At 33.0% G+C, this 14,496-nt stretch overlaps 1 protein-coding gene across 1 annotated transcript; it reads right to left on the bottom strand.

The window, feature by feature from the left end:
• Nucleotides 1-2,011, bottom strand: LOC136981345 (protein O-linked-mannose beta-1,4-N-acetylglucosaminyltransferase 2-like). The gene has a single exon (XM_067277662.1). The coding sequence runs from the start codon at nt 1,950-1,952 to the stop codon at nt 267-269; it is 1,686 nt and encodes a 561-aa protein (XP_067133763.1). The 5' UTR covers nt 1,953-2,011; the 3' UTR covers nt 1-266.
• Nucleotides 2,012-14,496: the final 12,485 nt, after the last annotated feature.

The following is a 14,496-nucleotide window of genomic DNA, read 5'->3' as shown; positions in this document are numbered from 1 at the left end:
CTTCTATTGCAATTATTTTACAGTAATAATTTGATATTTGATGTTAAAGCATTTTATTAATAAAAAATAAATATTTATTTTATAAATAAAATATTCATTTATATTTAAAAAATAAAGGCAGGATTAAAACAGAATATCAGGTGCCATTACAGACAAAGCATTTAGAGTAGATACATAATTAATGCAGATTTTACAATATGAACAAATAGCTCAAGTATTACATTTATCCAAGACTTTAAATTGTTTCATTTATTACATTTTAAAAACTAAGTATTGCAACTAATTGGATAAGTATTAAAAGGTCCAACTTGACTATCGGCATGGCATCGGATCCAAATAAGATATTCTCTATTATCTATAATATTCTCAAATATGTAATTTGTCTCTTTCATTATCACAGCTGTCACATTTTCAGTATCATTTAATAATATCCATACTTCATATTGCACTAAAGCATAAGGTATATATTGCAAATTCCAAGGAGGTTCCCAGGTAATTTTAATTGCATTTTTATTATCTACTGTTGATACTATATTGCATCTTGAATGGCGAACTTGACCAGGATAAAATAATTTCACAATGTTTTCAGAATTCTTTACTAAAATCTTTTCTAAGTCATAATTTCGATTATCCCAAACCGACTTTAACGTGTACTTTAACGAAGATACATTCACAATAGTATCTTGATATATTCTAAACATCCATTCAGGATTATAACAACAAAGATGTTGTGGAACTTCTTTGTTAAATAGTATAGCTTGTTTCTGTTCAGGTGATAAATGATTTATTCCTCCAAGATGTACTGGATTATCTGGATGAGTTACTGTATTTTTTAATTCCATATTTTGCCATGACTGATATATAATATTCATTCCTGGTAAAGAAACTAAAGTTTTATATGGTGTATAATGTGTTGAGTTTACTGCATAAGGAAATAATTCTATTAAAATAGAGCCAGGTGGTAAAAACATAGATAAAACTAACAATGCACCATGCATTCCAATAACTAAAACACAATGCCTAATGATATTAACTATTTCTGGTACCGAATATTTTTCTAATCCTACTACAAGAACGGAAAGTCCCGTAGTCTCTTTAATAGTTTCAATCACTTCGTATTCATTCAAAATTAGACGGCTTTGTTCTCTAACTATTAACACTGCAGTTTGTTCCTTATTATTTTTCCAATTACTTAAATTAAGAGACTTTATAAAATATTCACAAAACTGCTTAATTATTCTTGACATCATTGTCCAGTCCTTATCCATTAGAGGCCCTTGTGGTACTTTAAAGCCATAATCATACCAAGTTGTCATTTTATTTAATCCTAACCATGCATTTTTAAAACAATACAATGTATCCAATTTCAGTTCTCTGATTAAAGGTGCAACATTAAATATTTTGTACAACTCATAATATGGTCCAGGACCTCTGTTTTCGGAAAAAAACAACTGAACCTTACAGTCATCTATCTTGTCGCAAATCTCGTTTAATGTTGCATAAACAGGTAATAAATCATCATGAAAAACATGCATTAAATTGTCCGGATTGAATCTATTAAATATTAAGGTTGATTTATTAATAAATTCAATTTTAAAATCATTAGATACTGAATGAGGAAGATCTACAAACGTGAAATACTGAGTATTGTGATCATCAACAGAAGATAAATCGACTAGAACTGGAAATCGATTATTTGGCACTCCACTCAGAATCGATTTTTCATGATGAAAAAATATATATTCTTTACTTCTTGGCCAATAACAGAGATTTTTAAATCTACATTTGCGATTAGTATTATTACTTCCACGACACCAAACTGATGAATATATTCCATCTTCAGAAATATTTTGCTTTCGCTCTCTAATTATTTGTTTTAGCGTCCAGTTATCATATAATAAATAAGCAATAATAAGAATAACTAAGCAATTGGAAGCTTTAACGAATTCCATTTATATTGTTAGAACAGATTGTCATTTCAGCCGACGTGAGACACCATGATGATAACATCCCGCCATCTCACGGCTAAACTCTCCATCGAAAATTAACCAAATAAATAAATAAATAATCTAAATACAAAACCTTGTATATAAATAACAAATATATCCATCTACAAAAATTAAAATAAATATTATAATAAAAAATGTATTTCATCTCGAATATGAGTCAAACTGATATCTATGTCACAAGTTCTTTATTAAACGAAAGAAATATGACTCTAAAATTTAAATGTTAACCAAATTTTTAAATATTTAAAAATGAAATGTTGTTGATGATAACAAATTTTATTACATTATTTAAAGGTATCGATTAATAGTTCAAGTTAAGAAACTAAAATATGATGGATTTAATTGTTTTAAAAGTAAAATCGTTGAATGAATTAATTGGTAAAATAGTCAGTTTGTTAAAAGATTAATTCAGTAAATAAACAGATTCTCATAATTTTTTCTTTTATCAAATTTTTTAGATAATATTATTAGAGTGGCCAGATGTCCGGATTTTAAGCACCGTTCGTGATGGCCGGATGGCCGAGCGGCCAAGGTGTCAACCTATCGTTCTGGAAGACCTGAAAAATTTTTCGAGGGTGGTCCGGCCGGATATGTCGGGCCCAGTCCCTCGCCATCCGGTCGCCCCCATTGTGGGTCTTGCCGAACTCATAATTGGCTTGCCAAAAGAGACTCTCTTAGTACCCACAGGGCAAAAAGTTAAAAAAACCTCAGAGTTGGGTTACTCCTCATAATAAAAGACAACGTCACTTATACTGAAAGTCAAAATATACGCAGTCTGTCAGATAAAGATGGTACTTGAGAACGTTGCTGTATTGTATTTATTTAATTCTCTCTATCTGTTTTTGATTATATCGGCGTTAAAAAAGTCGAGTGAAAAAAATATTTCGAAATAAATCAAAGTTAATAATGATTAATAATGACTATACGATTACGAGTTTTTTTGCAGTAAGTACTCTCCTCAAAATGTCAACATTACGAAGGAATGCGTATAACCGCGTGCGCATTGCAAGTCCGGTAGAGGTAAGAGACATATGCAAGTAATTAAAAGAACAAAGATACATATATTAAGTACATAATATACATTTAACAAAGATAAATATATAAAGTATATACAGATTAACAAAAATACATGTATAAAGTAACATAATATACATATATTTGTTCAGTAACAAATATGATCCACACGCGCTATATAGGCTGCTATACGGCGAGGCTACAGTATATACTGTATATATAGGCCAGTATACTATCAATAAGGCAATTAACGGTTGCCTGAGGTATCCCTTGTCAAGCTGCGTCCACTGCGGCGTGCATGTCATCTACAGTATGTGGCGGTGGTGCTCGGTTCACCACACGTCAGACGAAGTCCCATAGATGAGAGATATTCTGCGAGACTGCTGGGTAAGGAAGGATATGAATTCCGTTCAGGCTGGTGAAAGTTTGCCGTGCGTCATACTGTCGGGTATTGTCTTTCTGGAACACCATATCGGATGCGACCTGCACCAGTGGCACAACCACAGGCCCCATAATTCGTGTGACGTACTGGTTCTCTATCAGAGTATCGAAATGTCCATCAGAGTTGCTCACTGATCGAGCATCATGCCTCCCCAAGCCACAATGGCCTGTGTGGGGCCGATATGATGCTCGGCGAAAAAGGCTGGTACGTTGCATTATCAAGAATACCGCCATATCCGTCATTCCTCAACAGACAGAAGTGGGATTCACACGTAAACAATATCCAATGCCATTTAGTGGTTCAGTTGAGATGGCGACGACACTACGCCAAGCGTGCAGCCCCCAGTCAAACGATTAATGGCACCTCCGTTGCTAGTTGCCGTGCGTGCAGCCAGACCAGGGGGTGCTCATTTTGCGTGCGCAGTAGGTTTCTCTTTTAATCGTTGTGCACATGACGTCACCATCGAGAAACACGCTCCGAGAAACACGTGAGCTTTCGACATACCGTGGTGATCTTTGTTCGTTTACACTTGAAATTAAGTTTTGATGGGTGTTCGGAATACAAGTATAAGGTGAAATTTAATATTTTTAAAGTATCTGTTAAGTAGTAGTGTGTTGACGTGTGAATTTTTTAGTTATTGTTCATTGATCAAGTTGAATAATGCCAAACTGTTGCGTGGCAGTGAAGGAAGTAATGTAATTTATCATTCTTTTCCAAAGTATCCTACTCTTAGAAGTAAGTGGATTCATGCCTGCAAACGAGAGGACAAAGTCAATGTTGAAAATGCAACAGTTTGCAGTGCACACTTCCTTAAAGACGACTAAGAGAGAGATCTAAAAGCAGAACTCTTAAATATACCTTCCAGGAGACGCTTAAAACCTGACGCTGTGCCATCTTTAAATCTAGCTCCTGTTAGATCTTCGGATGTCCCATGTACATCAGAGATAGTAGAGCAAATGCATGACAGAACAATAAGATATACACAGCGAGAAAATCGGAAACGTGCACTGAACAGACTGTCCCATCTTTCACCAAAAAAGAATAAAATTGACATAGGTACTGAAACTGAACCTATAAGCGAGCCTTCTCTGGAAGTGAAATTAGCAAAAAAAACTGGATTTAGCAAATGCTAAAATTGATCACTTGAAGAGGGAAATATTTACTCTGAAAAGAAAAAATAAATTATTACATTTGGCTCTTACTGAGAAAAATCAAAAATTAAAATTATTAGAAAGTAAAAAACATGAAGAAGTGAATGAGAAAATAAATAATATTTTGAAAAAAATATTTACCAAAACACAAATAGATTGTCTTATAACACAAAAAATGAAGCCACATTGGACAAAAGAAGATATAGCAAAAGCACTGACCCTGCGTTCTTTGTCTAAGAAGTGTTATATGTATATGAGAAAAAGCCTGGACCTTTACCTGCACTTTCTACTTTAAGGAGATGGGTTTCTTCATCTTTTCATTGCTATCCAGGAGTACTTCATGATGTTTTGCAAATAATGAAGATGAAATCTGAAAGTCTCACAGTTATAGAATCTCTCTGCATTCTAAGCTTTGATGAAATGAATGTTGACTCCAGACTCTGTTATGACCAAGAGATGGACAAAGTTTTTGGACCTCACAGTCAGGTACAGGTAGTAATGGCTCGTGCCCTGTGTGGGAATTGGAAACAGCCTGTTTATTATGACTTTGATACCACTATGACAGGTGAATTATTGAAAGAAATAATAACTAAAGTTCAGAGTGCAGGATTTATAGTTGTTGCTGTTGTGTGTGATCGGGGAGGAAAAAATTCAAAGGTATGGAACTATCTCAAAGTTGACCATGAAAATACATGCTTTGAAAATCCTACACATCCAGGAAAGCACATATGGGTCTATTCAGATGTGCCACATTTGATTAAACTTTTGAGGAATCATGTATTAGATGAAGGCATTATTTTACCAGGAGGAAAACATGTGAATAAAGATGTTTTTCTGAAAATATTATCCTTGGATAATGGGGAAATGAAGCTATGTCCAAAACTGACACAAGCTCATGTGAATGTGCGTGGAAGAGAACGTCAAAAAGTTAATCTAGCTTGCCAGTTATTTTCTAATCGTGTCGCTCAAGCAATATTTTTCCTTCTACCTGATGACCAGGAAATTTCTGATTTTGTAAAACTTGTAAACGATACTTTTGACATCCTCAATTCAAGAATCCCTAAAATTGATGATCGTCCAATTGCTAGTGCCTTTGGAATGCATACAGAAGGCCAAGAACAAGTACTTTGCAAATTTTATTCTATTTGTAAGAATATGAAGTTGGGAAAAAGAGCACATTTGTTACCATTTCAGAAAGGCTTCCTTATGTCCATTCGTTCACTCCTCTGCTGCTACACAGACCTTGGTAAAAATTACAATATTAAGTACATTTTAACTGCAAGATTTAATCAAGACTGTTTAGAAAATTTTTTTCTCAGATTCGTGCATTAGGAAGAACATATGACCACCCCCTCCCTGTTGAATTTAAGAATCGTTTACGTCTTATGATCATGAATAGAAATGTTACTGACATTACATTAAGCTCTTCATGTCCAGTAGCAATTGACAAAGATGCTGATGAATACCTTACATCGCATCTTTTCACTGGATTAATTCTTAGTATGGAAGAAGCACTTAAGATGATTGAAGAGGACTCAGAGGTGCAAGAAATGACTTTAGAAATGTCTCCATCTTGTCTGTCAGTACCTACAGCTGAATGTTCTGAACAGGGACTGCGCTACTTAGCAGGTTATATTGCTTATCGTTGTAAGCAAATTGATATTTCTCTTGGTCATAATAGTGAAGAAATGAAACTCTCTTCACCTCAATTGAACAATGACTGGATAGAAAAATTGTCTCGAGGTGGCTTGATAATGCCAACAGATAGACGGCCGGATGGCCGAGCGGTAAAGGTGGCAGCCTACCGCTGCTGGGGGACCCGGGATCGAATCCGAACGGGTCGAATAATCCCCAAGAATTCTTCGGGGGTGGTCCGTTCGGATACGTCGGGCCCCGTCCCTCACCACCCGGTCGCCCCATTGTGGGCCTGGCCGAACCCATAATGGGCCTACTGAAAAAGAGGCCCTCTTAGTGCCCACAGGGCGGAAAGAGTTAAAAAAAAAAAAAAAAAAAAATGCCAACAGATAGCTGACCGAACACTGTAAAGCAAATGGAAGTAACATTTTCGCTGTTTATTGGAAACAATATTTCCAAAGTGAGCAATGTCGTTAAGGGCCTCTGCGAAATTTTATCAAAAAAGTTTCCACATTTGCATCCTCAAGTAATAAAATTGTATGTCAGAACAAGACTTTTTATAAGGATACGTTATATAAATGCAGAAAGCAAAATCCAAAGGTCCGCCAAACAACACCAAAAAAAGGCAAGAAAGTGGCAAGCTTCATATGCTTGCACAGCCAGACACTAAAAAATGTATAATTATATACAGTCAAACCTGTTTTTATGCGGTGGATAGGGACCGCATAAAAAAACGCATAAAAATATCGCGCGAAACTTCACGAGTGGCTATAAAAATAGTTTTCGCAACACAATTAAAAAATATTTTTTATGCGGTGAATATGGACCGCATAAAAAAGTCTCACGTAGAAAATAACTCGAAACCGTACGAAATAACTAGAAATTGCTTTTTTAACTCCTTGGGCCTTTTTCTGCAACACCTAATGGGGAAAAAAATCCTCTAAGAATTTTAATTTTTATATTGATTAATTATTTCCACTTAAATACGAATCTAACATTAAAAAGTTAAAAATAATCGTTAAATAATGATTTTATTTGATAAATATAGCTGCAGGAAGTGTTATTTCATTTAACAAGGCCTGAAATTTCACACCTGCAGTCTAAAGCTGGAGGGGAGCTAACTTACCGCATCTGTTCAAATATAACATAATATTTATGGTTTTTATGCTATTAAAATAAGAGGGGACCGAAATAAACGTATGAGAAAAAAATTTTTCTGAATAAAAAATGAAAAAACCTGCTAATGTTATAGAAAACAACCAATAGAGTTTTTAAAAATTTTACAGGAGTCAATTATGTTCCAATTTGATTGAAATTTTCATATACCGCACCAAAAAAAAAATCGCACAAAACAAATCGCACAAATAAAAATCGCACAGAAAAGACCGCATAAAAACAGGTTTGTGCGGTATAGTTGGCGACTAGTCTCGTGCGATTCGTCATGTTTCACGTTGACTTATTATAGCTAAATAAACTTATTATAGCATAAATGAACTTATTATAGTAATATTATTGCATGAATATGCGAGAAATGAAATAATTTATTTTTTAAGTAAAAAAAAAAAAAAACACCACCTGGACAAAAATATGTAAAACAGACGATAGACGAGACGATGCAGTCAAGTGCTGACATCTGTTGTCAATAAATTCTATTTCGTACGGTTTGGAGTTACAGTATTTTCTATGTGAGACTTTTTTTATGCGGTCCCTATTGACCGCATAAAAAAATATTTTTTAATTGTGTTGCGAAAACTATTATTTATAGCCACTCGTGAAGTTTCGTGCGATTTTTTATGCGTTTTTTTTATGCGGTTCCTATCCACCGCATAAAAACAGGTTTGACTGTATATATATATATATACATACTGGTTTAAGCAAAACATTGCATCAAGAGAGCTATATATATATAGCTCTCTTGATGCAATGTTTTGCTTAAACCAGTATGTATATAATATCTAGATCTATTGTAATACCTACATTCATTTTGTATTGAATAAAAAAGCAAAAATGCATTTTGTTACTTGTGAAGCATTAGTATTATTTTTTTTAAACTTTAGTTTTATATAAGAAACATATTTATAACAAAAAAATTTTATTCTTTACTCGGGAAATATCACGGAAAAACATTTATTTTTTATTGTTTCATGTTTATTTGCCTATTTTTTTATTTTTCATATTTTTTCATGTTTATTTGCCTGAAGAGTAGCCATGAGGTAAAGTAACGATTTAATTGCTTATAGAATACTTTTTCTCTAATTAGTTTTCTCATACGAGTGAATTGCGGCGTGTTATGTAGAATAAGTTTACAGGCGTAATTTAATTAATTAATTTGATTTTGAATAGCACCATATTAACAATCGTACAAGTTTATTAACCGTTGTTTGAGTTTTGCGGTGCATTCGTTTCTCTAAGATTGCGTTTCTGACATAAACAGCAACATGTTACAGAGCGGTAGTGAATCAAGTTTCTCGATGGTGACGTCATGCGCAGTGGCATTTTTCTCGCTAGAGCGAGTTGCGCTACCTTATCTCTATATACCTTGCAGCCAGACTTTCATTAAACCTATTCGCTTGTGCCAACGATAGATCTGACACCTAGCGGTATTAGCGCGAACTACATAATGGCGGCTGCTATGGGTATAAAGTCTGTGGTTTGTTAAAATTAGAAAGTGTTCAACTTACAATGGTAAATAATAAGTATTGCTGTGTATTTGAATGTAAGTCTAAAGTTTCATCAAAGTCAGTATGCACACATTTCCAAAAGATAAATTACTGCGAAAAAAGTGGAAAATAAAACTAAAGTTATCACTTCAATTTTACCAACATCTTTTTGCCCAGCTTAAATTTTTTTTTATTTTTACAAACGTTTTTAAGGTCGGTTCTCACTGCTGCGAAACGTCACAGTTACCATAATAACTATGCCCGGTGGCGTTCGATTCTCGTGAGATGTACGCGCGAGTCTGTCGAGTTGACTCGTGCGCTAACTCGCTCCTTCAAACACGCTCCATCGACCAATAGAACGATTTTTTTCTTAGAGATCATATAGTCGAAAACAGACGTATAAATTCAGTTATATATATTGCGAGTTAAATGCGTTGGCTTTGCTCATTGGTCCATGACCGCGATGTTTCGAAACATGTATTTGTTACATCCAGATGTACAGTATATGTCGACGTATGAACAAAACACATGCGAGGACTTGCGCATGTGGCCGTTGGCCATATTAATGTATATTTTTTTGTAATTAATAATTCTATAAATTTAAGTTAGACTTAAAATTTCTTTTGTTTCTCTCCCTTTCCTGTCGACTAAAGAAAAGACTTCCTTCTTAATTACTTTACTAATTGCTTTACTATCAGATGGGGAGTGATGCCTCCGACACGAAAAAAAAAACGTTGTAAAAAACAAAGTAATAAAAGAAAGGAGAGAAAAAGAACGGGCAGAAGGGATCTCGGCTCTCGACGAGGAAGGTCGAAGAGAACAGGCTCTAAAGCGGAACGACGGAAGATAGGAATTGAGGGTCGACGAGTGAGGTCGAGGAGGAGAAGCCATCTAGTCTGTTAAAGTAGGCAAAGAACTTCTTACCGATCTGCCAATTTTGTGGGACTGATTCGGCAGTGGATTATCGACAAAGTGAACGATAGAAATCTACTAAAATAGATTAAAGAAAGAGCCAAGGAAAGCCTCGTTGATAGGAGTGGATGATCAGAGACATCAGTAACCCCGCCCACTATCACGGAGCACCCAGAGCAGAAACCCGGGTATTTCCACCTTCCCCTTATTCTGTACTTATGTTCTCTCTTCTTTCCTTCTTCTAGTTTGTAAGTAGATTAAGTATAGATATAAGGATACTTGTAATATTAATAGTATTGTTTTATGTATTCAGGATTTTGTAGTTTCACCGCTTACACGTTGGGATCCAATGTACAAAGAACCCGATAGTGCAGCGAATAAAAGTATAGTTTGTAAACTAACAAAATGTGTTTGTTAATCCTCGCTTGTCATTCGCTGTCGGTTATCACATGCGTTTATACGCTTAGGATAATAACGCTTGTCTATCGCATACTCGCAGTCAAGGCCGCTGCTAACAACCGCGGGATTCTGGTCAATCATAAAATGCGTGGCCCTTCAAAAATGTAGCTACATTATATAATTTTTGTCACAATTTTATTTAAAAATATTAATAAATAAATTTAAAATTAAAATATTTCCTTAATCCACGTATACAAAAAAATAAATAAATAAATAAATATAGTAATAAAACAATATAGATTTAAAATGTTAGCCTACAAAGTTGTAAAAAATTCAAAGACTAAAATTAAGAAAAGTGTTAATTAAAACGAATTATATCATAAAATTTATTCTTCGTTTTTTGATTTCAGCGAAATCCTTAAATATATCGTCAAAATTTAAATTTTCACACATTTTGTGTTCTATCGGCAATAGATTCGGGAAGAAATCTGCAGTTTAGACAGCATATTTAAATATGTAATGGAGTCACGTTAGTTATATCATTGCAGCATACAACACAAAATACTCTATAAATATTCTCAATGTTTGTTTTGTTAAGTTATGGCAACGCAACACTTGGGCGATCTGCCTAGGGAAATGCCTTCAGAGAGGATTTTTTAAGGGAAACTGGCTCCTATTTAGACGTGGAAAAAACCCGGAAAACTCCACGTGGCCAGCCCGTCCGAGTGAGGCGCGAACCCACGACCGAACCGCTTGGTCCAGTGTTCAGGGAACGGAACCACTTGACCATTGGTGAGCCGAAAATTCTCGCTGAAGTTGGTTATTTTGCATTAAAAAAAAGTAAAAAGAAAAATTCTTTTAAATATAAAAAAATTTCCTCTTCAAGTTAAAGCACTCAATCTTTACCAACTTTGAGAACAAAACACTACGACTTTTACACAATAAGTAAATTTATTTAAACCTTTAAAACGTTATCCAAATCCGTCTTTACTCGAGGCTTCATTAGTGGAATTACATCAAGCACTTCCTGGTAGCGTTTTATGCCACGCTATCTTATTCCAGCTACAGTAACTAGATTATATGATAATCTAGTTACTCTAATTCCAGCGCCATCCCTTTATTTAAATTATTATTATTTACATATTTTATTATACTATAATGTCTTATCTCTATAATGTATCAAATTCTCTTTATTGTGAACAAGTTTAAAATACAAAGAGTTTAGAGTGTATTTAAAATTCAAATCACAAATAAAATTACCAAGATCATGTTACTAAAATGATTTTTGATATTTCCATTTTTCTCTATTATAACGAATTTATTTAATATTTACAGGTTTTGATTTCTGCATGTTGATCAGTTTCAGAATTGAAGAAAATAGAATATGTTTAAATTCGATAAATTTTTATGACTCCGTTAATCATTTAATCATATTTTACGAAAACTTACTTTTGTCAATTGAAATGAATATTTTCAATTGATAATTGCCTGTAAATCTGGCTTCACTGCTGACTTACTCTGTATTGCGTTATGAATAGTTTATTAGCAAAAAGAATTTATGATCAGTTTTGCTTTTACTTTTATAGCAATATTCAGTCATTTCGTACTTACGAAAAATATGCAAAACATTTTTTCCTAATTATTTATACATATTAAATTTTGATTCATTCCTAATTTACTAATTTCCTAATTTTAAATTGAAATGTCTTATTTCGTAAAATCAAAATTTCTATTAAATAAATTTATCCATTTAGGCAAACTTTGTAAAATATTTTCAAATGCTGAATTTGAAAAATACAAATATTTTTTTTTTAAATACAATTATTTCATGGTAAAAACTAAAAAAATATATCATTCATTTTAATGGAAAGTATTAAATAATATATTAGCAATCTTATCCAGGAAAAGTTAGTAAGGAAGGAAAGTTTTTCACGCTTTTTGATCACAGAAATCGTGGTCCGGATATTGTCCTTATGGTACAAGTAAGACTTTTTCAGTTTGTCTATAAAAATATTATTGGCTATCGTTAAGATAAACAAATTAAGTTATGAATATACATCTTTAATAAAATATAATGTAAATTTTTTTCAAAAGATATATGTTTTCAGATTTATGTTCTATTAATATTCTGTTAAGTAATAGCAGAAAACGCCATTTAAAAAAATATTTACATTCAATGTAAATATTTTTCTTTCTTTCGAGGTAAAACTTCATTCATCGTGGGATTTTATTACGCATTTTTTAACTCCGTTCTGTGGACAATAAGGGCATTTTATCCGGACTCATCGTGGATTTGGCCAGGTCCACAATGGAGGCAGGATGGTGAGGAACAGGAGCTGACGTATCCGAGACTTATGAAAAATCCTTAGAATTCCTGACATGACTCGAATCCTGTTTTTTCAGAACAGCAGGTTGACATCTTTACCGCTTCGGCCAGTCTGCCGTCATTAGAGGTGTTTAATAGAATTTTTATAAGTTTTTATAACAGATCAACATCCTTAACGTGTTTTTAATATTTCCTGAAAATATGTGAAATAAATTTTAAGTTTCAAAGAAGGAATTCATTAATATATATATTTGTTTTTCAAATATTCGAAAAATCTTTTTTATAAAAAATTTTTAAGTAAAACTAAAATATTTTTTTATATTAATTTAAATATTTTATTTATTTACATTTAATTTTAAATATTAAAATTTATGTCAAACTAGCTGACCCGGCCACGCGTTGTTGTGGCTCAAAATGTATCTATTATAAATGCACTTTTCCCGTGGGGAGAATTTTGAAAAATCCCTTCTTAGTGTACATTCTCTTGACGTACCCTGTTAAAACGCAATCAAAAACGCATCTAAAATAGTATAATAGAAGCCGAGTTCTTCACGGTAAGCCTTAATCCTGTCCATCTCCCCCAGTGGGGAGAATTTCGACATGTATATTATATAAAAACACGCGCGTATTCGAATGCAACGTTGTGTCAAAATTTCAAAGGAATCGGTAGGAACAAACGAACGTTATATTTTATTTATATAGATAGATAGAAAATGATCTGCTTTAGTCCATTCTCACAGAAAAGCATAATGCCTCACAGAAAAGCAAACTTAGGTCGTCAGAGTTAGCGCCATCTGTTGGACATAAAAGACTTAATTCATATATAAAGATATTTTTGAAAGGGGGGAAATGGTGGTCTTCACATATGCCACAAACCTTCGCGGAAGTGTATTAAACAACTTCCCAAAGTTTCATGGCAATCGGATAAATGGTGTGGTAATTCATGAAGGACAAACAGACAGCATACAGACAAGCATACATTCATTTTTATTAGTGATGTAACGAATATTCGGTTACTACCCGGTATTCGGCCTATTCGGCCTATTTTTCACTATTCGGCCGAATACCGAATATTTAAATCACTATTCGGCCGAATACCGAATATTTAGTCACTATTCGGCCGAATACCGAATACTTCAAAACAGGAGTAAGAAATAAAAACACAGTAAATTAATCATTTTGGTAACTTTTATTAATGCTGAAAATTAAATTATAATAAATTTAATATTTAATTTATATTATTATTATTATATTATATTAAAATTTAATTTATATTAATTTCTTATTAAAGTTAATAAGAAATAGCGTCTAACTCTAGTATTAAATTATTTCGTAATTAAATAATATTATAGCCTTTATCTAGCCCGATATCTTATGGCATTGATTGCGTGTAGGTTAGAATGTATCGGGCATTAATGTTATTGTTTAATTACGTTATATTCGTATTCGCGTATATTTTAATATTTTTTACGATGTTTTAAAATGATTTACGAAACGTTTTATTGAAACTTATCGTATTTAAAGAAAGAATTATTTAACTATTTCTAGAAGATGAGTAACTAATATATAATTTATTTTATATATAAAACAAAGAACGAGCATTTTTCATTATATGCAAGAGATAAGATTTGAAATCATGTTAATTTTAAAAATATTTACAAAAACGATAGCAACAAAATATCACAAAACGTCACAAATAGAAAACCCCCAATAATATATTTGAACTATTCCACATCTGGGGAGAAACTAGACCATATTATGTCACCACTAAAGTATATCCTTAGGGTACTACTCAGTCTACAAATACGTAGTAAAAACAAAATTTTAGTGCTTAATTAAAGAGTTAAAAAGATCGATTGCAAATAAAATAACTTATAAGTTATAACTTACATTTAAATACCAACAACTGCCGAATCATATCGGGCTATTTACATATCGGACATAAATT

The sequence above is a fragment of the Centruroides vittatus genome, unplaced genomic scaffold, assembly GCF_030686945.1.
Source record: "Centruroides vittatus isolate TY-2023 unplaced genomic scaffold, ASM3068694v2 contig_753, whole genome shotgun sequence".
Lineage (NCBI taxonomy): Eukaryota > Metazoa > Arthropoda > Arachnida > Scorpiones > Buthidae > Centruroides > Centruroides vittatus.
Note: the sequence above shows the minus strand (reverse complement) of the source record. Positions and strands in the feature narration are given on the sequence as shown.

What these genes read in the sequence shown, in the direction of transcription:
- LOC136981345 (XM_067277662.1), bottom strand. Translation starts at nt 1,952, where the DNA reads ATGGAATTCGTTAAAGCTTCCAATTGCTTAGTTATTCTTATTATTGCT.